Source organism: Enoplosus armatus, chromosome 6, assembly GCF_043641665.1.
Source record: "Enoplosus armatus isolate fEnoArm2 chromosome 6, fEnoArm2.hap1, whole genome shotgun sequence".
In the NCBI taxonomy this organism is placed as follows: domain Eukaryota; kingdom Metazoa; phylum Chordata; class Actinopteri; order Centrarchiformes; family Enoplosidae; genus Enoplosus; species Enoplosus armatus.
In genome coordinates, this window is record NC_092185.1 from 22,027,053 (window position 1) to 22,051,437 (window position 24,385).

At 42.7% G+C, this 24,385-nt stretch overlaps 2 protein-coding genes and 1 non-coding gene across 3 annotated transcripts; all 3 read left to right on the plus strand.

The window, feature by feature from the left end:
- Positions 1-5,877: 5,877 nt before the first annotated feature.
- trnap-agg (transfer RNA proline (anticodon AGG)) lies at positions 5,878-5,949 on the plus strand. Its single transcript has one exon. It is a non-coding gene; the product is annotated as a tRNA-Pro (tRNA).
- A 2,173-nt stretch (positions 5,950-8,122) lies between these two features.
- On the plus strand, positions 8,123-16,516 carry bbs2 (Bardet-Biedl syndrome 2). Its single transcript, XM_070907753.1, has 18 exons — positions 8,123-8,215; positions 8,764-8,898; positions 9,180-9,407; positions 10,629-10,754; positions 11,094-11,156; positions 11,337-11,414; positions 11,562-11,666; positions 11,881-11,967; positions 12,127-12,262; positions 12,809-12,948; positions 13,637-13,766; positions 13,864-14,035; positions 14,144-14,273; positions 14,393-14,512; positions 14,706-14,843; positions 15,065-15,177; positions 15,590-15,738; positions 16,410-16,516. The coding sequence occupies exons 2-18, from the start codon at positions 8,782-8,784 to the stop codon at positions 16,514-16,516; spliced, it is 2,139 nt and encodes a 712-aa protein (XP_070763854.1). The 5' UTR covers positions 8,123-8,215; positions 8,764-8,781.
- Positions 16,517-21,035: 4,519 nt separating this feature from the next.
- On the plus strand, positions 21,036-24,097 carry b3gnt9 (UDP-GlcNAc:betaGal beta-1,3-N-acetylglucosaminyltransferase 9). Its single transcript, XM_070907831.1, has 6 exons — positions 21,036-21,143; positions 21,279-21,398; positions 22,191-22,550; positions 23,075-23,316; positions 23,411-23,666; positions 23,753-24,097. Exons 1-6 carry the CDS (start codon positions 21,036-21,038, stop codon positions 24,095-24,097), a joined length of 1,431 nt encoding a protein of 476 aa, XP_070763932.1.
- Positions 24,098-24,385: the final 288 nt, after the last annotated feature.

Here is a 24,385-nt window from a genome sequence, read left to right on the forward strand (position 1 = left end):
TATATTATTATTGATGCATTAACATGCACTGTAAGCAGCACTTTTAAGGGACAGTTTGGAACGTGAAGTTCAGTTTACTCATCACGAGGAGTAGCTACCACACAGCCTGTAAAAACACTTGTGTCTTTTGTGGCTCTGAAAGTAGCTTTCCAAAGTTTGAAAAAAAATAACCCTCATACATACAGATAACAGGCTTATCTTGGTTTGAGCTTGAGACGACGAGGGTCTAACTAAAGATGCGCTCTAGCAGCATTATAGAAAATGTAGGATCCTGTATTTTTGCACTCTGATCTATACAGGAGATGAATACAATACTGCATCTGCTGCTCTTTTTAAAATCTGTTTATGAGAAGACCAACTAAAAGGAAGTGCAACACAAAATCACTGGAGGACCCCATCAATCATACTTAAAAAAACTGGTCTGAATTTGATCTTCATGTTAAATCTAGATATGAAAACTATATCTGGCCTTGACCCACTCCCCCACCACACACACACATACACCTCCCTCTTTACTGTTGGCACTGTATAAACTCATTTGAAATGTGGATGAAAGGACTACTGCTCACGGATCTATAGAAAAAAACAAACAGGAAAACACTATCACACCTGGAAAACACTGTCACGAAGCCTAATCCAAAAGTTCATTGAGTGTCCAATCGGTTATTAGCAATTTTATTCACTGGCATGGAAGAACTGTGTCACTTTGGGGAGGTGTGAATATTACATGTGCTTCTTTCGTAATAAACATATTTGTTAAAACATTTACATTTTACTTATATTTGTTAATTAATTTATTGATTCATTTATCTCTTTGGGCCTTGAACAGTTATTGACATGAAACCACATGAGAAGTTTAGAGGTGAAATGTCTCTCTGGTGGAACTGACAGAAACTCAGAAATGTCTGAAATGTGACAAGTAATAATTAATAATTAGACTTATTTTATAAACTTATATGTTTTTAATGTAAAATCTTAATTTATGAAGTAAGTAGTAATGAAAGCAGTCAAATAAATGTAGTGGACTAAGAAGTACAAAATTCCCTCTAAGATGTAGTGGAGTAGAAGTAGAAATACATTCCCAAAGAAAACAGCCGGCGATGGACTCAGCCAATCGCTGATATATTCGTCCAGTCGCCAAACCCTATTATACACCTTTGCTTTGTACAGTTACATAATTTACTGTTGACTAAATACTTTCCACCACTGTCTGTCGATTACAGAACCAGCTTCTGGCTCATTTGGAACGACATCTTTTATTACGTAACATTGATTCTGTCCAAAGAGGATTTCAGTGTTGATTAAATCACAACTTATAAAAGCATTATTTGATGACAGACACCAGTACTTGTACTTTATACCAACCATAATGTCATACGATTGTATTTATACTGTATATTGTTATTCAGAGAAGCAGACACATGCAGAAATATGATTGAATTTTTATTTGATTAATTGTTTATTTGATTTTTAATGTATTTGGGGTCAAGTTAGAGTTTCCAATGAGCCTAATGTGCATGTCTTGGGACTGTGGGAGGAAACCTGAGTACCAGGGGTAAACCCACACAAACACAGGGAGGAACATACAAACTCCACACAGAAACAAGATGGAGGTGTTTCTGTGAGGCTGCAGTGCTAATCACTGTGCCACTGTGCTGTCCACTGAGGGGGGGATTGAAAGGGGTGAAAGGTGGAAAGAGAGATAGTAGAGAGGGTAGAGTATAGGGGTGAAAGGGTTAGGGGAGATAGTAGAGAGGGTAGGGTATAGAGGTGAAAGGGTTAGGGGAGATAGTAGAGAGGGTAGAGTATAGGGGTGAAAGGGTTAGGGGAGATAGTAGAGAGGGTAGGGTATAGAGGTGAAAGGGGTTAGAGGGTGGAAAGAGAGAGGGGGTATAGGGGTGAAAGGGGTTAGAGGGTGGAAAGAGAGAGGGGGTATAGAGGTGAAAGGGGTTAGAGGGTAGAAAGAGAGAGGGGGTATAGGGGTGAAAGGGGTTAGAGGGTGGAAAGAGAGAGGGGGTATAGGGGTGAAAGGGGTTAGAGGGTGGAAAGAGAGAGGGGGTTAGGAAGATAGAGGCAGGTGGGGGATAGAATAGTGGAAGGGTGTTAAGAGAGAGGGTGTAGGAGAGAGGAAGTAGGGCAGAGGGGTTGAAAGATGGAGGGTCGGGTGAGGGCGTCAGGAGAGGGAGGGTGGGGAGGTGAAGGGAGAGCTACTGTTGTCCAGCCTGAGCCAAACATCCAGCAGCCTCCATCTCCACTTCACTGATGCTGTCACACTTCTTCTTGTGCATCCAGCTCCAAAAACCCTTCTTGTTCTCCGTCATTACCTCTTGTCCCTTTTTATTTTTCTCCTCCTGTTCTTTCTTTTTAATTTCTGCCTTCTCTTGCTTTTCTTTCTTTTTAATCTCTGCCTTCTCTTGCTTTTCTTTCTTTATCATCTCCTTCTTCTCTTGCTTTTCTTTCTTTTTAATCTCTGCCTTCTCTTGCTTTTCTTTCTTTATCATCTCCTTCTTCTCTTGCTTTTCTTTCTTTTTAATCTCTGCCTTCTCTTGCTTTTCTTTCTTTATCATCTCCTTCTTCTCTTGCTTTTCTTTCTTTATCATCTCCTTCTTCTCTTGTTTTTCTTTCTTTTTAATCTCTGCCTTCTCTTGCTTTTCTTTCTTTTTCTCAACCTTTGTCTGTCCAGTCATCACCTTCTTGCGAGACCAGAAACTTCTCCTCTCCTGCATTTTCAGACAGAGCTCCAGATCTTGCTTCTCTTCCTCGACCTGTTGTACTTTGGTTTCCAAGCTCTGTTCTGTCTCGGCCAGTTCTTGCTTCTCTTCCTCCACATGGTTAAGACTGGTTTCCAAGCTCTGTTCTGTCTCGGCCAGTTCTTTTGTCTCGTCCTGGACCTGTTTAAGACTGGTTTCTGAGCTCTGTTCTGTCTCGGCCAGTTCTTGCTTCTCGTCCTCCACATGGTTAAGAATGGTTTCCAAGCTCTGTTCTGTCTCGGCCAGTTCTTTCGTCTCGTCCTGGACCTGTTTTAGACTGGTTTCTGAGCTCTGTTCTGTCTCGGCCAGTTCTTGCTTCTCGTCCTCCACATGGTTAAGACTGGTTTCCGAGCTCTGTTCTGTCTCGGCCAGTTCTTGCTTCTCTTCCTCCACATGGTTAAGAATGGTTTCGGAGCTCTGTTCTGTCTCGGCCAGTTCTTTTGTCTCGTCCTGGACCTGTTTAAGACTGGTTTCCGAGCTCTGTTCTGTCTCTGCCAGTTCTTGCTTCTCTTCCTCCACATGGTTAAGAATGGTTTCCATGCTCTGTTTTGTCTCGGCCAGTTCTTGCTTCTCTTCCTCCACATGGTTAAGACTGGTTTCCAAGCTCTGTTCTGTCTCGGCCAGTTCTTTTGTCTCGTCCTGGACCTGTTTTAGACTGGTTTCGGAGCTCTGTTCTGTCTCGGCCAGTTCTTTAGTCTGGTCCTGGACCTGTTTTAGACTGGTTTCCCAGGTCTGTTCTGTCTCGGCCAGTTCGGGCTTCTCTTCCTCCACGTGGTTAAGACTGGTTTCCAAGCTCTGTTCTTTCTCGAACAGTTCTTTAGTCTCGTCCTGGACCTGTTTTAGTCTGGTTTCCCAGCTCTGTTCTTTCTCGGCCAGCTCTTCCTTGAATTTCTGCTCCAGAGCGTTGATTTTTGCCTCCCAAGCTCTCTCAGTCTCTTGGAATTCAGCTTCTCTTCTCAACAGCTCCTGTGAGAGTTTTTGTGTGTCTTCCTCCGACTTTTCTTTCAGCTTGTTGTACTCCAGCTGGTTCGTGTGCTTAATGAAATTCACCTGCTTCACCCGGAATTGCATATTTTTCATGAGGTAGCTGATCTGTGACTCATAGTCTTTGATGGTTGCGCCACTCATGTTGCATTCCTCCTGGAACTGCTTCTCCTTGGCCTCTAAAAGCCCCTGCAGCCTCCTTAGTTCAATTAGACCATCGTGGCTCTTCTGGGAAAGCGTCCTCTTTTGGGTCAGTAAGTTCTTGTTTTTCTGCAACAGGTCGTCTATCTGCTCTTTCAGGCGATAGATCTCCTGGTGAGCGTTATAAAGATCATGTTGCAGAAAGTGTAAGTTCAGAGGAGGTGTTGGACGGCCCTGACGAGCATCGTCAACAAAACGAACTCTTTTTCCTGGGTTGATTCTTCGATCCATTGAACTGTCTGCAGTAAACTGTCTTTGTCTGTAGTAGACTTTATTTTTCTGTAGCAGACTGTCTTTGTCTGTTGTAGACTGCATTTATCTGTTGTAGACTGTCTTTGTCTGTAGTGGACTGTCTTTATCTGTAGTGGACTTTATTTGTCTGTAGCAGACTGTATTTATCTGTTGTAGACTGTCTTTGTCTGTAGTGGACTTTATTTGTGTGGAGAAGATTGTCTCTGTAGTAGATCCTACTTGACTGGTAACGTGTGTGTTGTGTGTAGTTGGTATGACTTAATGTCACTCCGTGTGTGTCCTAATGTAAGCCTGTGGTGATGACTCAAGCAGTTGTAGAATCCTGCATCAAAGCATCATAGTTGGTTCCATTCCTTTGATGGAGCATTCTAACAGCTTTTTCTCTGTAGACTGAAAAAGTGGGAGGAGCTATCCCAGTCGCCCCTGGTTACAGAAATTCATTCATTCTTCCGAAAACACGATGTCAGGTGACTGACAGTTGAAGCATTTCTAACCCTGTAGTTTGGAAATGCACCAGCAACGATGTTAGAAAACATCTGGTTCTCTGATAAAAAGTGAAAGGTACAAGAAGCCTGTGGACACAAAAACTGAAGCAGAGAAGTCAACTACAACTCCCAAAGTGATTACTGGCACAAAGCATTCTGCTAATTGTGGATTAAAGCTAAAGATGATACTGTTGGGAAAACTGATTTTATGACCTGCATAATTTATCATTTATAATCGACAATGGTCGAGAGTCAGTTGCAGCACATACAAGTTATTGTCAGAATTCACTCGCTCACAATGCTTGAAATGTCCATCAATCCAATAGGGTTATAAATAACCAATCATTGGTACGTAATATCAAACAATAAAGAGGAAACAAAGATATAAAATTAAAAAACACAAGACAATTTCATCTTAAATGTAAACAGGCTGGCATTTATGTGCAAGTCTACAGTATTTTAGACTTCTCTGCTGCTCAAAATAACAATAATGTGGAATAGCAACCATCTTTTCTAACTTGTTCACCTGCACTGAATGCAGATTTCTCAACCTTTGAATATTTAGCCATGGTTATTCGAGCTCAACAACACGTTCTTGCATTAAGCATTTATAGAGTAATTTACAAAATAGTCACAGAAAGATGTGTGACTCACAATGGTAAACAAGTCTGGTGTATTTTGTATCATGCATGTATATTTTTGTTATTGTCAGCACAGCCTATATGAAAAGAGCAAAAATGGGTTTCTCACATGAATAAGTATGGTTCAACAATGCAATACTCCTAAGGACAGGCAATGCTAAAAATGGCAACAAGTTTCTGAAGTCACCTTGCTCCTCAAAGGTGTCCCAGGCTCTTACACCAGTAAAAACAGTACATCACCAAATCATTCACTACAAATGTCTCCAAAACCCTGCAAAGCGCAAACTGCCAGGTTTGTCCTGCTATCTATTGCCAAAACCAAATGACACTTGCTTTGCGACTCTTATTTGACCAATAGATTGTGCTGCAGCTATCAGTATCAGTGCTGTTAGGTTTCAGTGTTGCATGTCATGCACAGTAAAATGAATGTATAATTGCGACCACCAGAGGGTGCTGTTGGACTAGACAAGATGTGGAGTACCAAGTTGCCACATCACCAGTTTGAAAAGTTCAATTACAGGTCCATACAGCGTACAATTGCAGCTGAGAACATCTGTACTCATAGGCTCGTTGGTCTAGGGGTATGATTCTCGCTTAGGGTGCGAGAGGTCCCGGGTTCAAATCCCGGACGAGCCCAGTGTTTTAATCCTTGTGGTCAATAAATTGTGTTTGAACACATCCAATGGAACTCATAGACCAACAGTGCCAAAGGGCTAATTTTCGTATGGGCATGCGAGAGGGTTCAAATCCCAGATGAGCCCACAAAGTCATGTTTACCACTTTACCATATGTGACATTAGATCTGGTTGTGCAATGGTATGTTGAGATTGTGACGTCCATTTTTTTTTTACATCACATTCCTCTTTGCAGCAGTAACTGCTCATAAAGCTACAGCTATGCCTTGGGCCCCTTTTCTGACCACCTTTCCTCAAAAGTCAACAAGATATTATACTTGAGATGAATGCTTACTTGACTTGAATTTCCTCAATTTCAATGACAAACTCTGTCTCGCAAATAACATGTTTCTTTATGTTTTCTTTAAAGCGTGTGGACTATTGTACAGCAAAATGCATTACGACTTTAAGTTTCTTGAATCTCTTTTACTGTACTAACCACTTGTTTCATATCTGTTGATAATTGGGGCTCTGATTTTTTTTATTGAACTTGGGAGTTCAATAAAGTTTGAGGGGGAAAAACACAGGTCACTTAATGGAATGTAAGGTACTCACTTTACTATTTTATGCAACTTTATACTATAGGCAAACATTGTACTTTAAACTCCACCACATTTGTCTGACAGCTTTTGTTACTTTTAGATTACAATATTTGAAACCCTTCCTGTCCAGTGAATGTATGGCCACATTTGGTGATTTTGAATTTGAATGTTTTTGACAAGTGTTCCTTTATGGGTTGATCAAATTCTCCCTTTTCTTAAACTAAATCAACTATTTAAAAATCCCATGGATTAGCTGGAAAATGCATCGTCACAAAGCTGAAAAGAGGTCTGTTTCTCTGAGCTCATGAAAAGTTACGTTAAAGATCTGTGGTTCTCACATGACAGTGACGCTAGAAACATATGATGATCTTACAGAACATGATGCATTACTGTAGATTAAACAACCCAACAGTAAATAAAATAGTTACACTCAGCACAACCTTAAACATCTACAGCAGTAAAATGTAACATACACGTTAATGCAGCAGTAATAATAATCCCAAAACATCATAACAGTAAAACATTGACAGGGACTATGCAGAATACTTTTACTTCTATATTCTTTCAGTACCTTTTGCTGATAATGCTCACACACTTAAGGTGTATCTTCACAGTGTGGTGTTTTAGTTAAGTAAAGGATCTGAATATTTCTTACAGCACTGGGTTTTTATCATCAGTTTTTTTCGTCCATTCACGGATGGCTCAACCCATGGTGAGCCTCATCTGCCGCTACGAAGAATCATTGACTCAATCAGAGCTGTAAATACAAAATAATGGGGTGTTTCATGATAATGGATTTATTAGCTCTCCTCCAGTGTTGGGAGATGTATTGTGATCTGAAAGTAGCTCTAATAACACAGTATAAAAACACTTTAATTTTATTCAGTAAAAGTACCTAAAAGCATCAAGGGTAGAAATAGTCAATATATTATTATTGATGCATTAACATGCACTGTAAGCAGCACTTTTAAGGGACAGTTTGGAACGTGAAGTTCAGTTTACTCATCACGAGGAGTAGCTACCACACAGCCTGTAAAAACACTTGAGTCTTTTGTGGCTCTGAAAGTAGCTTTCCAAAGTTTGAAAAAAAATAACCCTCATACATACAGATAACAGGCTTATCTTGGTTTGAGCTTGAGACGACGAGGGTCTAACTAAAGATGCGCTCTAGCAGCATTATAGAAAATGTAGGATCCTGTATTTTTGCACTCTGATCTATACAGGAGATGAATACAATACTGCTGCTCTTTTTAAAATCTGTTTATGAGAAGACCAACTAAAAGGAAGTGCAACACAAAATCACTAGAGGACCCCATCAATCATACTTAAAAAAACTGGTCTGAATTTGATCTTCCTGTTAAATCATGAAAACTATATACTATATAGAGTACAATATTTTACTCTTAAAAAGGGAAATACTCAGCTAAAATGCAAGTGCCTAAAACTGTACATAAGTACAGTATTTTAGTAAATGTACTTTGTTACATTCCACCACTGCTCTCTCCTGATCGCTGTATGCAGAAAGTTAACCACAATATTTTATTTTGAAAACGGCAGACAGGAAGTGGTTGTTGGCAGGGAATCGACTGTCAACTCTCGCTGCGTTGTGGTGCTATCCAGCTGGATCATTAGCTGGCTAGCTCATTTGAACCAAAACCCAACATTTGCAGCTGAGAAGGAGGCCAGGTGAGATTGTTTGGTACTTGGTACGGGGTTTCGAAGACAAAAAAAAACAGTGCTCCCGTTTGTTTTAATGTCGTCAATAGTTTAGAGTTGTTTCCGGCAACATAGAAGCCAGCGTTAAAGCTAGCATGTCATGCTAGGCTTGCATGGCAATGAAGGCAAATGGCGATTTTATTTCCTCCGAATGATTACTATCGTACTTGGTATTGGTACAAGGGCTTACGATATGTTAAAGAGCCATGCGTGATGTCTTTTTGTTGTATAAATGGCATTCTTGTACAGCAAACGACTGGGAGATTAGCCAGATGAAAAGCTTTAGCTTGCCACTCTTTGTTGCTAGGCAACAGGACTCTCCACTGGGTGTCTGGGGTAAAGCCTGTAATTACATTAGTGTAGCAAAATCACGCATTGTCACTCGGTTATATGCCTTGCATCCTACTTATCTCATGTGCTTGTTTTGTCTTTAACTGACTACCTGAAAAGAACTGAACTAATAAATTGCCTCCTCTTGTCTGTCTGCTGTCTCGTCTGGCCTCTTGTCTGATGATTAGGGATACACAGTAGGCACTATGTTGGTCCCCATATTCACTCTGAAGCTGAACCACAAGATTAACCCTCGCATGGTGACTGTTGGCAAATTTGATGGAGTCCACCCATGCCTTACTGCAGCCACACAGGCTGGAAAGGTGAGGGAAATTAACATTTTCACTGTTCCAACATAACTTTGGTGAATAAGGAAGATAGCATAGCATGGTTGCTGTCTGAACACATGATAATTCTTCCTTCCTTTATTCTCCCAGGTATTTAACTACAATTACATTACACATACTTCCCCACATCTCTTCTGGGCTTACAATCAGCACAACAACTTGTTCACTTTCGATTATAAAATACCTTTCTTACTTTTAATACCTGCTGTTATGTTTTCACCACGTGCCCTCAATTCTCTTCTCTTTCGCGTTAAAAGGTTTTTATCCACAACCCTCATGCTCGTGGTCAGAGACCTGTGACCCACCGATTGAGCCAGAGCACCCAGGACTCTGACATCTCTCTGCTCAACATCAACCAGGCAGTCACTTGTCTGACGGCAGGAACGCTGGGACCAAACACCACCGGGGACACACTGTTGGTGGGATCCCAGACCAACCTACTGGCCTATGATGTCCATGACAATGCTGATATATTCTACAGAGAGGTGAGCGGAGCTGAGGAGAATAAGGGGAGGGATAACTTTGGATGCAGTGGTAGGTCCCACTGGGAATGGAATTTGAGATGAACAAACTACAATGAAAAATGTATATTGCAGCATCAAGGTTGTCACTCAACACAAATGTCTTTTTTAAATTTCTGCTTGACCCTTAAATGCACACCTTGGGTCTTTAGGAAGACTACATTACACTCTGTAATTCATTAATTTCATTCAGTTAAGCACTCAACTATTTGTTTTTAACAAATGTAAAAAATAAGTATTAAAGGTATTACCTTTTTATTCACACTATGCTGGATGCACGTTATGTTGTGTTTTCCTATTTGGCCTCTTGATGGCACTGTTGTGTCACTGTCACTATGAATCAATATAGACAGTGATAAAAACGTTTATATTAGCTTACTGTCACAGTAACGTGATGGTGCAGTGCCTGGGTGTCAGCTATAGTGCAGAGCAGCACTTTCTTTGATATCGGAGGGTTTTGATGGCAGTAGCTGTGGAAGTGAAGATGTACCTGATGATGAAGAATTTGTTTTTGTGCCATTTATGAATCAGATAATATAAAACCAGAACTTGAGCATGAGAATGACGTGTTGCAATGATCACAAGCAAGCGACGGTGATTTGTGATTACTCTGCTGGCTAATTTGGGATTGGTGTCAGTCTATGAAATGTTACAGCAGACTGTGTGTAAGATAGTACAGTATAAACATGACCAGTTACGCTAAGTACATTAATGAATTTAGAGAAAATATGTCTGACATCCATAAATGACTGTAAAAATATACCTTTTGTGTGTTTGCTATTGTAAACAATATGTCCTTAAAGCAATCTGATTTTAATATACGGCTTAATCTGCATTGTATAAGAGCCGGGTCACCAAAGACCCGAGGTATGTAGGAATGTTTGAAAAAAACACCCATGCATTTAAGGGTTAATCCATTTGTGACTTTCGGAGTGATTTTGCGAACAAATAGACAACTGGAGTGAAAACATTGCCTCCCTCCGTCCATGCTGTGTCTGTGTAGACCTGAATACTTTCAAATGGAAAAAGATGTAAGAATGTTTCAAGCAGCAACGCTTTACACACAGCGGAGGAGCCGAGCTGACAGTGTTTCACCTTGAGGGACCTTGTCTCTGTTTCTTCTGTGTGTGTGTGTGTGTGTGTGTGTGTGTGTGTGTGTGTGTGTGTATGTGTGTGTGAGTGCAGGTGACGGATGGGGCGAATGCTATTGTGCTGGGGAAACTTGGGGACATCCCGACTCCTCTGGCCATCATTGGAGGGAACTGCGCCTTACAAGGCTTTGACTATGAGGGCAACGACCACTTCTGGACAGTAAGAACTAAGACAATATAATACATAATGGTCTCACATTCAAGAAGGTTGATTCATCCAATAGCAATATAACACACAATTCATGAGACAGTGATACTTATTAAACTGTAGCACCAGTCACTCCAGTTACTTATGACGGCAATTAGTCCTGAACTGGTTGCCATTTTCTCGGTCATTTTCCCAATTTGTTTGATTAGGCCTGATTAATTGGGCTTGAGTAGATAAGCCAATGCAATTTTTGTCATTAGGATTATTTTCAATCCCTGTCAAGGTTGATCATTCCTTTTTAAATGTCTGAATCAACTAAACGAATGTATTCATGACGTGTCTTGTTTTTAGGTAACTGGAGATAATGTCAGATCTCTGGTGCTCTGTGACTTCACTGGGGATGGGAAAAATGAGGTAAGAGGTAACAAGGTCTGAGAGCTTTGTCACGTGCCTTCCTCCTATCTCTCTCCTGTTTTCTATAGTTATCTCCTTTAAACATGCTTACAGTTGTGTCTGCACTATAGACGTGGGTTAAATGAAAGATTCATTCATATTAATATGATACTTGTCTGCTGTTATGTATTGTGTTTACAGCTGCTGGTAGGATCGGAGGACTTTGACATCAGGGTATTCAAAGAGGATGAGCTTGTGTCTGAGATGACTGAAAATGAGGTAAACGCAGCCCCACAATATTATTTGTAATCATCATTGCACTGTTACTAGTTATAGCTTGTAGATTCTCTTATCTTTCTTGTGCTGTACTGGAGCAGAGTAATATGTTTGACAAGACGAGCTTTCCCTCTGTCCTTCTCCGTACAGACAGTGACATCACTGTGCCATATGCATGGCAGCAGGTTCGGCTATGCCCTGGCTAATGGTACCGTGGGAGTGTATGACCGCACCGCCCGCTACTGGAGGATTAAGGTACCATCAGCCTTTTCCCTCTCAAAACCTCACTTCTGTTTGTTCCATGTCTGTCTTCTTGCCGTCTCTATCTTTTATCATGCAAACCGCCTGATGTCTTGTTATGTGTCCCATGGCCCATTTGAGTCCACACTCTTTAAAGGCCATTTTACAAACACCCATACCCTAAATGTAAGATTTTTAATAATGTGTTTTTTTTTCTCTCCCCATTCAGTCAAAGAATCATGCAATGAGCATCCACGCCTTTGACCTGAACGCTGATGGGGTGGTGGAGCTTATCACTGGCTGGTCCAATGGAAAGGTCAGCACGTAACCTAGCAGGCCTGGCGTCTAGAAAAACAACCTCTCACCCTTAGGTTTTGTGATTTGTCATTCGATGTTTGGCCACAGCAACTCATTAATTTCAAAAGCATCATCTAGCTGCTCTCCAGTCTTTGATCACCTTCCCCTTTTATTTTAGATTGACGCTCGTAGCGACCGCACAGGCGAGGTCATTTTCAAAGACAACTTCTCCTCCTCTGTGGCCGGAGTGGTGGAGGGAGACTACAGGTTGGATGGACAGAAACAACTTATCTGCACCTCCATAGAGGGAGAGGGTATGTTGTATGGGTGTGTCTGCCTGTATGTTTTCTGCGTACGTACAGTATGGATATGAGAAGACATAGTGGAACTGGTCGACTTTGGGCCATCGTGTGTTTCTGGACAAATGCTTTTAATACATTTCTGTTACTGTTTTCACTATCCTTTCATATCGGTGTTAACATCTCACTAACTGCCTACCAGTTGAGTTTTACATGACTGTCAGAAAGTGGAAAGGTTATGTATGTTCACATGCTCTTCTTTTAAGGATAAGTTAACACAAAGTAGAAAAAAAAAAGCTAAATCTTGTAGACTTGTGCTGTCATCTGAATACAATGGAGATTTATTGAATTTCATTGGTAGTACCTTTCATCTAGTGCCCCCAGCAGATCAAGATTTACTTCAGCAAATACTTCAGTTCATGTCAAGATTCCTCAAAAACACGACCAAACATGACCAAATTCCTGTTAGCCCCAGCCATACTTAGCTTAATTCAAACATGATTGGGGAGAACTTTAAACTGGGATTAGGATCTCATCAGTGTTTATGTGTGTATTTTGTAGTCCGGGGTTACCTGCCAGCCAGTAAGGACCTCAAAGGGAATCTCATGGACTCCAGTGCTGAGCAGGACCTCATCAGAGAGCTCAGCCAGCGCAGACAGAATCTGTTGCTGGAGCTGCGCAACTATGAGGAGAATGCCAAGGTACATATATTTATTCAGTCATTTAGGTTTTTATTCATTTCATTCACTCGTTCAACATTTTGACATTTTGATGATAATATTCAGTCATTTATTGATACCGTACACGATATATTCAAAGATAAATTCAAAAAGATTTTGCTCCTTGATATGGTGATATGTAGATGTTCCATTTCACCTTTTGGTTCTTGACAAGCTTTTGTGAAAAATGATAGCTTGAAATGTAATAATAATCCACAATTAATCTAACTGACTTTGACCTCCTTTCTTTGCACACAAAGACTCTGTTTACTTTTTCCAATAACCGCCTTAGTAGACCAAATACATCATAATAGGCCAGAAAGTCAGTATCATTTCACAGCTTCTCTATTTTCCAGCAAACCAGCTGTATTGTCTTCTAAAGTGCATTAAGCTTTACAGCCTCGCAGAGCAGCTAGTGTGACTATAAACTTTTCTTTTACGCAGCGCTTAAGGTCAGTAATTTTGAATGATGTAGAATTCTAGTTGTAATCTGGTTTTGGTTAAATCCCCTTTTCATTTTTTTCCCTTTTAAAATTGTAGTCTCATCATATTTTGGCCATGTCCCTGTTTGTTTCAGAGACTTCATGTAGATAATCACAGGATTCTTACATTTACATTACATATGTTATTGTATATGCCAACATCCACACAAATGGTGCTGTTGTTTCAGGGTGTGTCAGAGACAAACAGTGGGATGGGTGTCATACCAGCCAACACTCAGCTCCAGACAGCGCTGTCAGTGAGACCTGCTACAGAGGCCCAGAAGGCTCACGTTGAGCTCAGCATTTCAACACCAAATGGTAGAGTGTTTTAGCACGTACGCTAAGAATGCCAAACATGTCAAGGACTGAGTAATTACTAATAAGTCCCTGAATCTCTCCTTTATCTCCTCTCCAGAAACCATTATCCGTGCAGTGCTCATCTTCGCCGAGGGGATATTTGAGGGGGAGAGCCACGTTGTCCACCCCAGCGCCCAGAACCTGTCCGGCTGTGTCCGAGTCCCCATTGTCCCCCCAAAAGATATACCAGTAGATCTGCACATCAAAGCCTTTGTTGGAGGGAAAACTAGGTAGGATGTGTGTGAGGAAGGCAGGTGTGCGTGCCGTCATATAAGAATTGTATCTTCCCTTGTAATTAACCCACCCTCTCTGCACTTCATTCTTTTGGTCCACTCCAGCACCCAATTCCACGTGTTTGAAATCACTCGTCAGCTGCCTCGTTTCTCCATGTACGACATCACAGGGGACTCCTCAGCTGCTCCGCCCACTGGACGGGTGGCTTTCAGCATCAACGACCGACCACAGCGGGTAGGCTGCCACAGTGTCTCTCAGGAAGACAGCGAATGATATGGCCAAGGGAATAACATGCCGAGATATGTATGTATGTTTACGTGTGTGTGTGTGTGTGTGTGTGTGTGTGTGTGTAGGTGGTGATGTGGCTGAATCAGAACTTCCTGCTTCCAGACGGAGTAGACAGTCCTGACATCACTTTTAATTCACTAAGAGGAGGGGGACTGTTGTCCATCAGCATGGCCAGCAATGGACAGGTACAAATAATAACAATAATAATAATGATATGTTTAAATAAGTATGACATTGATGGAGGTTAAAATCTAATATTTAAGGATAAAAGGTTTGCATTGTGCATACAAGATAAATACTTCACAATAGACTGTGGAATTTTCTTTAAGAATAAACCAAAAGCAGTCAGGTTAATTAATTTCTAATTTGCCCAATCAGATCACTCTGAGAACCGATGACATTGACCTAGCGGGAGATCTGGTCCAATCACTGGCCTCCTTCCTGGCAATAGAGGACTTGTCAGCAGAAGCAGACTTCCCCGGATACTTTGAGGAGCTACGCTCTACACTCACTGAGGTTTGGCCTTCAGCAGATTGAAACCTGTCATAAACATTTCATGCTGTTTATTCCACTGAAAGTCCAAGACACAATACTTTCTGTCCTCTGTTGAGAAATGAGTGAGAAAATGAATTCTTTATTTGTCAGCAGAGAGCATTTAGTGACTCCAGTTTGTTTTGAATGTGAACTAAAACGTGGTGGTGTTTGTGGTTTAACACTGAGTCTTAAATGTCTGCTAGGTGGATGAGTTCCATTCCGTCCATCAGAAGTTAACTGCGGCTATGGCCGACCACTCCAACTACATCAGGAACATGCTGGTGCAAGCGGAGGATGCTCGCCTTATGGGTGACATGTGAGTTGCCACAATATGCGTACAGTGCCACTTTATTTAGTGACAGTATATTAAACTGCTCTCATGTACAATCCTTGTATGTGAAATACAGCTGATGGCTGCATGCTATTTAGGTCAGCCACTTCCAGAGCCGTGGTCTTGTGCACGCTCGTTTAAAGGCATCATTAACATTGTTGGTTCCATTGGTGCTTTTTCTGCTATAATAATTCCAAATGTCTGCTGTACTGCAAAAACTCTAACTAGTGACTTCTGGAACAAAACAGCGACTGTATCCTTCGTGACGGTTATAATGTTGAGTGGGTTAATAATACTGATATATGGTCTTTTATTTACTGCAGCACCTATCCAACTCGCTGTTCATCTTTCTCCCCCTCTGTTCCCCGTACTTTCCCTCTGATTTTCTCTCTTGTAGGACGACTACGAAGAAGCGCTACAGAGAGCTGTACGATCTAAACAGGGATCTGGTCAACGAGTACAAGATCCGCTCTAACAACCACAATGCGCTACTGGCCTGCCTCAAGTCCGTCAACCAGGCCATACAGCGTGCCGGCAGACTCCGAGGTAGGCCACTGTGTGTGTGTGTGTGTGTGTGTGTGTGTGTGTGTGTGTGTGTGTGTGTGTGTGTGTGTGTGCATGTGTATGTGTGCTGTAACAACCAACCAGTTCCTTAAACAACAGTACTTTATGTGGGCTGCCAGGCTTGGAGTCGAGCCTGTAGGAGAGAGAGGATGTGCATGTCAGGGATTGTCTGGGACAATCAATATTATTGTAGGTGGGTTTTTTGGAATGCAGTGCATGTGTGTTCATGGATTCAGGTTTGCTGATCACGTTTGCTCTCTCTCGTCTTTGCATTACTAGCTTCCATTTTTGAGGCTCCATTGGGAATATTCAAAGCTTTGCTGATGTTGATGGGGGACTACTTTTATTTATTTTTTTTTTTTTAAATCACTGCACTAATAGAATGCTTGCATTGAATGTGAAAATGTTTGCTTGTTTGTCTGTTTTTCCAATCACATTACGCCCACTAATAATATGTATTCAGCATATAAAAACAAAGTCCTCAGGGAGATCCTGAAGAAGAAAAAACAGGCATCATAATAGTCAGTAATACTGACTTCAGTTTAGAAGCTTTAAAGCATTTGGGTCAACTTTATGTGTTGTTACACCATGCATGCATGCCTGTCTTGTCTCCTCATATGAATCTGTCTGTTGCTGTCCCTCCCTCTCTTCAGTGGGTAAGCCCAAGAACCAGGTGATCTCTGCCTGTCGAGACGCCATCAAGAGCAATAACGTCAACGCACTCTTCAGGATCATGAGAGCTGGCACTGCATCCTCCTGAGGGTGGAGGGAAAGGGGGGAATGCGGGAACGGATTAACGGACTGAGAGGAGAAGGAGGATGGGTCACAAGCACAACCGATGTTGAATGAACTTCATCTATTTCGAGGATGTTTCACCAGAATGATGAGCCTGGGACGAGACCTACACACATGGACGCAAAAAGCAGTAGACACTTGGACTGTGGAATGGGGACGCTGTCGTAGCCTTAATCTTAATCTTTCTCCATGATTTAGGAATAAACAACAGCCTGGCAGCAACATTTGGCACCAGCTCCATGATACTTTGACTACACTTGAAGCTTGAAATTCTGCTAGCTCGCAGAAATAAAATGCCGACCCCAGACTTAGTGCTCTGGTAAAATAGTCGTCCATCTCAGTCAAGCTCTGTGGCTGTTCAGCAGAGCTTGATTTAGTGCTCCTACAGCTTAGATAGATAGATCATTGTCAAAATGAATGTAGGAGTCAGCAGGCAGGAGTGACACAACTGTTCAGAGAGTTCAGCTGAACCACAAAAGGGAGTGGAGGGTTTCTCAAAAGACATTGCCGGAGTACAGTGGGAAATTCACTTTAATTCATTAATCTGGAAGGTTCCACATATTGCTGTTGTCACAAACAAAAGTTAGCCTTTTTCTTCGGCAATACGCTCACATATACTGTATGATAGCATCAGTAGTTAAGAGTTAAGACACAAAGATGTCCATTGAATGTACTAGAGGTGTTCCAGGTGACGTTGTACATTTGTCTGGGAAATGTTTAAACTTCAGAAAAAGTCATGCGAACTGTCTGTTTCCACACAGACACGAGGGCTTGGAGAACGTGACTCTCTGCTGAATCTGACCGTTTGATGCAGCTGACACGCTGATGTTTAGAGAGAGCACTGCCGGAGCGAGACAGAGACAGAGGGCAGCCTCCTCTCAGACAGAGAGCCGAGCCATCGAAGCCACTGGCGACCCCAGCTCGGGTCTCTGCTCCCAGCTGCTGGTGTGTGTTTGTGTGCTGTTTGTAGCCAAAGAAAACCATTTTAAATCAGTCAGTGTCACAGAGGACCAGTGCTGTGTGTTGAACTTGTTTACCTTTTGTAGGTTGTACACAGAGATTTGTAATTGTACTTTTGTGTTTGTGGCAGAAGCTATTATTAAATTAACTTGTGTTTTAAAAGTCTGTGTAGGCGTTGCAGTTTCACAAGGGAGTGATGTCCTTCTCAGACAAGTCGGCTCACTCAGCTGTTTTATTCCTCTGGTTGGATTTATGTATAAAAACAGTGAGGCAAACGACACTTTTTTCTCCTGGATACATTTTGTTTCCTCTCACTAGTATTTGAAAAGTATCTGGTGTTATAAGAGTCACATCACATCATAATGAAAAGACATTCAAATTTGTATTAAATGTTTTTTTTTTTAATTAATTATCTGTTACAACTTTGAGGTAGGTAAAAACCATCTTACTCCTCACTGCCTGGCAATATCACACTGTATATATTCCCCATCAGCTTTTTCACTGTGCTTTGTTTTACACACATTTCTCCTAACTTCAGGCTGACATATTTAGGTACTCTTGGGAACTTTGGGATCTCTACTAGATTTTCAGGTAACGTTCTGCAGGTTTGAACAAAGTTTGGCCGCGCAGCATGAGCTCGAAATAATGTAGGCTGCGCTGAATATTATTTTGGAGGGTGGTTTAATTTTCTATTCCGTCAGTTTAGCTGTGCTATAGCCTACCTCCTGCTGGTTGGAAGGACACAAACCCCCTACTTTCTGTATCGTTCTGATTGGAAACATACACGTTCACTCACAAGCTTGCACTCTGTAGGTGCTGCGTGTCGTTCAGTAAAGACCCCCGTCTGCTGTCATAAATTACTGTTACTGCTCATGCTGTGTGTGTGTCTGGACGTGTGTTCTCCAGTGTGGCTGTGTTGTTTAAGTTAGTGAGGCCTATTTAAATATATAGAGGCTCATTTGACTGAGGTTGAATACTGAAAATATTTGATTACGCTTCAATGTGTTGCCAGATACAGCCAAGGAGGGAGCTACTTTAAAAGCAGGCTGAGCCTTTAAATGTTAAGCTGCATGTTCTTCACTTGTCTTATTTCCATTTTAGGCGCAGCCTTTATTTCCCAAGCTCGCCCCCATCTTCATCCCATGTTCACTTTTCCAATCTCATCCTCCTCTTGCCTCTCCCCCCTCCTCTCTCCCTGTCTCCTGTTCCTGGAGTGGCAGGCCTGGAAACCAAACAGACTCGGATTCAGCTGGAGGGCTTAAAGCTCCTCTGTTGGAAAGCACTGCCCCTGCTGAAGTCTGATAGAGCAATGCCACAGGCCGTACACAGTCTATGAGATATACCCAGAATCTGTGTCACCCCCGGGGAGTCTGATCTCTGACTCTCCTGTAGAGACAAACAACCAGCATACAGGGCTCATTATCAAAACACTCTCACCCTCCTCTTCACCACCCTCCTTCAGTTGCTGTGCTGGCATCTGGCTTGAAGTTGCTCCGCTCCAGTTTACCTCACGTGGTCAGGCTCAAGGATGAAGATGCTGCGTTCAGGCGCTCCCGGTTAGCTCCTTCTTCTGAGTCCTAACGTCTCATATATTCTTGCACACTACTTTGAATTGACAGACTTATGAGAAGAAAATGAGCAATGAGTATTTCAGTGACTTTTTCGGCGAAATACTTGTTGAATACTACACAACACTTTTATTATTTGTATCAAAATGATGGTCTGTATTCCTGTGATTTGTCATTTTTGTTGTCATTTTCCGCTATGCTATGCTGTGCATTCAGGTGACATGATGGGACTGACTACTCCCTTGTATAGACATGCTCATACGTGCACAGTGTTGGTTGTTTGTGACAATTATTTTCTCACCTTTTTGTTGCAGAGACGTTAAACCTAAAACTGAGCCTTCATGAAGACAAAAAAACAAACAAACAAACTCATTTGACTGTTTACAAAAATGCATTTTGTACACTCGCAGTTGTGTCGTTGACAGTGCGCATGTTTCCCACAGCACTTTAAGGCGGCAGCGAGCGCAGCAGCTCGTGCAGACTGGCTGAGCGCCCGGTACACTCCGCCGTCCTTCCTCGCCGACACATATCTCACGAACACAGCGTCCAGCACCGGGGGCTGCCCTCTCCTCTTCTTCCTCTCCTCTTCTTCCTCCTCTCTGGGTCGTGGTCCTCGCAGACTTTGTGGACCCGTTTCTTCTGCGTGCGCAGTGCAGCCCGTGTTGCGCTTTCAGACACCCGCGGCACAGATGTTTTCAGTTTGACCCCCGTCTGGTGAGTTTGAATGACTTGTATTACTGAGGGAACATTTCACACGTACTGTGTGTTATAGAGGCAGGCGGGCAGGCTCGCTGTCGACGCAGTAGAATATGCGGAATTATATTTGGCGAAAAGTGGCACTTTCTGCGTGAATTGCGCGAGAAGTTTGCGGCGCGCGTTGGTCACGCCTGTCTGGAGTCTGTGCGCTGTGACGGAGACAAGCTGCTGCGGCTAGACTTGTCACACATGCAACTTTTCTCTGTCAGCTTTATTCAGAGGCGTCTGCCCGTTATATGAATGCTGGGACACAGTGTTCTTTGAAATAGTTGGTACGCTCACGTTCACTTACATAAGACCCGCCCCCCCCCTCCTGAACGCAGTTAGGAGTCGATGGGAATCAAGAAGCAAACAGTCACATCAGCACGTAACACAGTGATGTTGTTCGTCCTCATAGAGTTACCACTGTGAGGTGACGCGAAGCAGATTCTAACTGTGTCCAAAACTCAGCCAGTTGTAACAATCCATGATGCTGAGAAGTTAATAAGCGCTGTGATACAAAAAAAAAAAAAAAAGGAGGGGGGGGGGGGGGGGCACATTTCAAGAAGAATCTGCTGAATTGTCTCATGCCACAAAGGAAGAGTCTTTTATTGCTTTGGACAAGATGAGAGAGGGTTTCGCAGTCAGAGCGTAGACTTCCAGGACAGTTTATCCTCCTTAGTGAAGCAAAAGACTTGAGGAAAGGACAAGTAACAAAAAGAGAGCATCAAAGTTGATGCACATTTCGTTTAATCACACTCACTTTCAAATCTCTTTCTCTGTTGTTTCTTGCCTTTTGTGTTGTCCCAGATCGATCCCTGATTGTTGCAGGATGCCTCCACCCACTAGTGCCTGAGGAGGAGGGGAGGATGGAGACAGACACGATGGACGATTTTATCCAGTGACATGAGGGATATATACAGGATCACGCTTTGCTGCTTTTCTCCCAGTACATGCCTGATCACTAAGAGAAAAACACAGCTGGGATGTGTTTTTACAGACAAACTATACAATTTTGTGGTGATATTTAGCAATGCAGCAGAGAGGAGGAAGGAAAATCACCACATCTCTTTTGCAGAGTAGCCTGCAAACCTAAATCTGGTAAACGTCTCCGAGCTGTGTAAAGGTCTCGACTGCTGTCTAAAAGGCAGTATGAACTGCAGTGGCCCCTTTTCAGTACATTCCTGTTCAGTGCTTAACTGAAGTCAGTGTCCTCAGAAGATGCTGAGGAAGATGGTGACCATAAGGAGGATCCTCCATGTGAAGGGAGATGTGATTTGCACGATACTGCTCCTGATGCTATTCTGTCTGCTGCTCTACGCCCGCCAGGTAAGGATGGAACCAATCACAGCACAGGAAGAATTCTTTTCTAGACGATACAACCCTCTGCTTCTCGAAAAGTCTTTAAAATAACCTGTCTACTTCCCATGTCCCATCAAACCCCCCCACCCCCCATGTCTCCAGGTCGTCCTCTCCTCTGGGTGGGACAGACCTGTGTGGAAGCTAGAAGTCCATGGCTCAACCAGCTCCAGCAGGACCCTGCTGGGCGCCAGGGGGGCCAAAGTAGGCCAGGAGTCTCCAGCGGTATGACCTGACCTGATTCAAGTTATGAATGTCTGTGCATGTTTGTATGCAGGTATCAGAATCAAAGTGCGAAAAGTGAAAGTTGCACTTAACAATATTTTATACTAGCGATGGATCAAAAGACTATGTGTCGAACTCACAGAGAATAATCACCAACTCTGCAGTTCCTTTCAGCTCTTCAGAGCATCTTACAGCTCATTGTTTTGGTTTTTGTTGGTGGAGACCAAAAGGAGCTAAAAGGAGAGTGAATATTACATTTGTTGCCTGCAGCTGCAAATGCTAATGCTAATGTTACTCCGTGTCTGTTTAATGCAGCCTTAAGGTCAGCATTGTTGTGACTCACTGGTGCATATATATATATATATATATATATAAGGATATGATGCGCTTTGTGCTCACAGAGAGACAGCATTGAGTGTGGAGACGTTTTCACATACTGTCTACTGCTGAGCTGAAATCCACAAGCAGTAACCGAGCCCTGCACAGTATGTGCAGTATGAACATGCATATGTAGAGTGCATCAGTGTATGTACACAAGGTGTGTTTGTGTTTATGTTTGCGAGAATGTCCATCTGTGCCGATTCACAGATGGTCCACCACGTTTTATAACAAACCAGGAAGAGATAATTATGATGCTATTTTTTAATGTCATGTTATCTTTTTAGCTTTCATATTTCTGTTCTTCCCTTTGAAGGTCTGTGAAGCATTTTTGCACATAAATTGATACATTTATCACATGCTCACTGAGATGTCTCTGTCTTCTGTCTTCTTCACATCATTTCCCCTGATCAGCAGTTCCCATCCAGCGCTCCAGAGCCACAGCTGCCTCCCTGCAAGCCCCAGGCCAAGTCTAAACCTCCTCTGCCCAAGTCCAAACCTCAGGCCAAATCGAAGGGGAAATCCAAGTCGCGACGGAAAAACGCTGTGCCCACTAAGCCCGCTGTCAAGCCCCTGCCCACGATGCCGCCATTTGACTTTGAAGGCTACCTGAGAGAAAAGGACAACAGAGACTTTCAGCTGCTCATAGACCAGCCAGAGAAATGTCACATTGGAGGAGCAGAGGAGGAAGGAGGAGGAAGCAAAGGGTCTACAAGTGCTCCCTACATGCTCATTGCAGTGAAATCTATCGCTGCAGATTTTGATAAACGTCAGGTAAAATATGCCATGTTGTATGTAGGCCGTGATGTGTCACAAATGTGCTGTGAATTAGTAAATAATTAGAAATTCGGCTGTATTTATTTTTTGGAAAATACATTTTAAAGTTTAAAGCTTCTATAATCAATATTTTTATGTTAATAATGGATCAAATGACTACATGTAATGTGAAAGGAGTGACTTGTAGCTCCCAGAGAATTATCACCTGAGCTATTTAGCGTCTTAAAGCGCGCTGTTTTTGTTTCCCAGGCTTTACTGTTACTCTCACTGCGGTGTTGTTTCCAGCCGCAACCAGCAGCTGTTTCAGTGAAGACGTTCTGATAAAACCCACTGTACACTACCTGCACAGCACTGAACAGAACTGAACTAGCGGAGCATTTAGCAGCTAAAAAGACAGATATTTCCTTCAGGACTTGGTGGAGACCAATCACTTAACACGGGTTTAGCCTAACATTTTATTCATCAGACAGTTTCTTGGTCAACAAAAGCATCTCTTTCTCTCTGCACCTAATTATGTTTAGGTGGTACGTCGGACCTGGGGTAAAGAGGGACTTTTCCAACATGGGGCGTCCATCCGTACTGTTTTCCTGCTGGGGGTTCCCAGGAATCGTACTGCTCTGCCTCTGTGGGATCAGCTCTTGACCTATGAGAGTCAAACCTTTAGGGATATCCTGCTCTGGGACTTTGATGACACCTTCTTCAACCTGACACTGAAGGAAACGCATTTCCTGAAATGGGTTAACAGCAGCTGTCCTCATGTCAAGTCAGTGTTCATAAAGCTGAATCAGGAGCTGATCTGATTCTTAGTCTTATGGGACACACGTCTGATGCTTTTCCTATTATCTTTTCTCATGCAGGTTCATCTTCAAGGGCGACGCAGACGTGTATGTTAACGTGGAGAATATACTAGAGATGCTACAAGGTCAAAAGCCAGACGAGGATCTGTTTGTTGGGGATATTATTATCCATGCTAAACCCATTCGCCGGCGCAGTTCCAAGTACTATGTGCCAGAGTTTGTTTATGGAGGGGGTTTGTACCCGAATTACGCTGGGGGAGGAGGATTTGTCATGTCGGGACATACGGCTCGGAGACTTAGCTCTGCCTGTCAACAGGTTCGTCAAAGTTGGACAGTTTTAATATTTTAGTATGTCTGTTTTTAGAATTCTTTGATCTACAATGTTTTTTTTTTCACTTCCAGGTGGAGTTGTTTCCCATTGATGATGTCTTTCTGGGAATGTGTCTCCAGCTGATCAGCGTCAAACCATTGCGCCACCAGGGCTTTCGGACCTTCGGAATTCCCAGGCCGTCTGCAGCGCCCCACCTTCAGACGTTCGACCCCTGTTTTTACAGGGAACTCATGGTTGTTCACAGCCTCAGTGTTCCTCAGATCTGGCTTATGTGGAACCTCCTGCACGACCCCAAACTAAGCTGCCACAACAGGACCAGCCCGACATCCTCGCCCTTTAAGTGGAAGGAGAGGATGGAAGAAACGGCGAGTGAAGAGGCGGATTACGGTGAGAAGCAGGTGTTCGTCACGCATTAGTGGCTTTCTGCAGGGCCGAGTGGGATCTGCGAGAGCCCTAGCGAGTACAAAATGGTTATAAGGCAGGATCTGTGGCCAACTTGAAAGGCTTGTGATGTGTTCAAAAACACTGTTGAGTCATATGAGATTTTATCCAAGCTGGCAGATCATCTTTGGGGAAATGAATTGGCAATGGCCAAATGTGCTTCAGAGTTTTCAGGAACGAAGCCCAGAGAGAATTTAGAGCTTTCGCCACCCGAGCCCATCTGTGTGTTTGTGAGCAACGACGCAGCAAGACCTTGGTTTGCG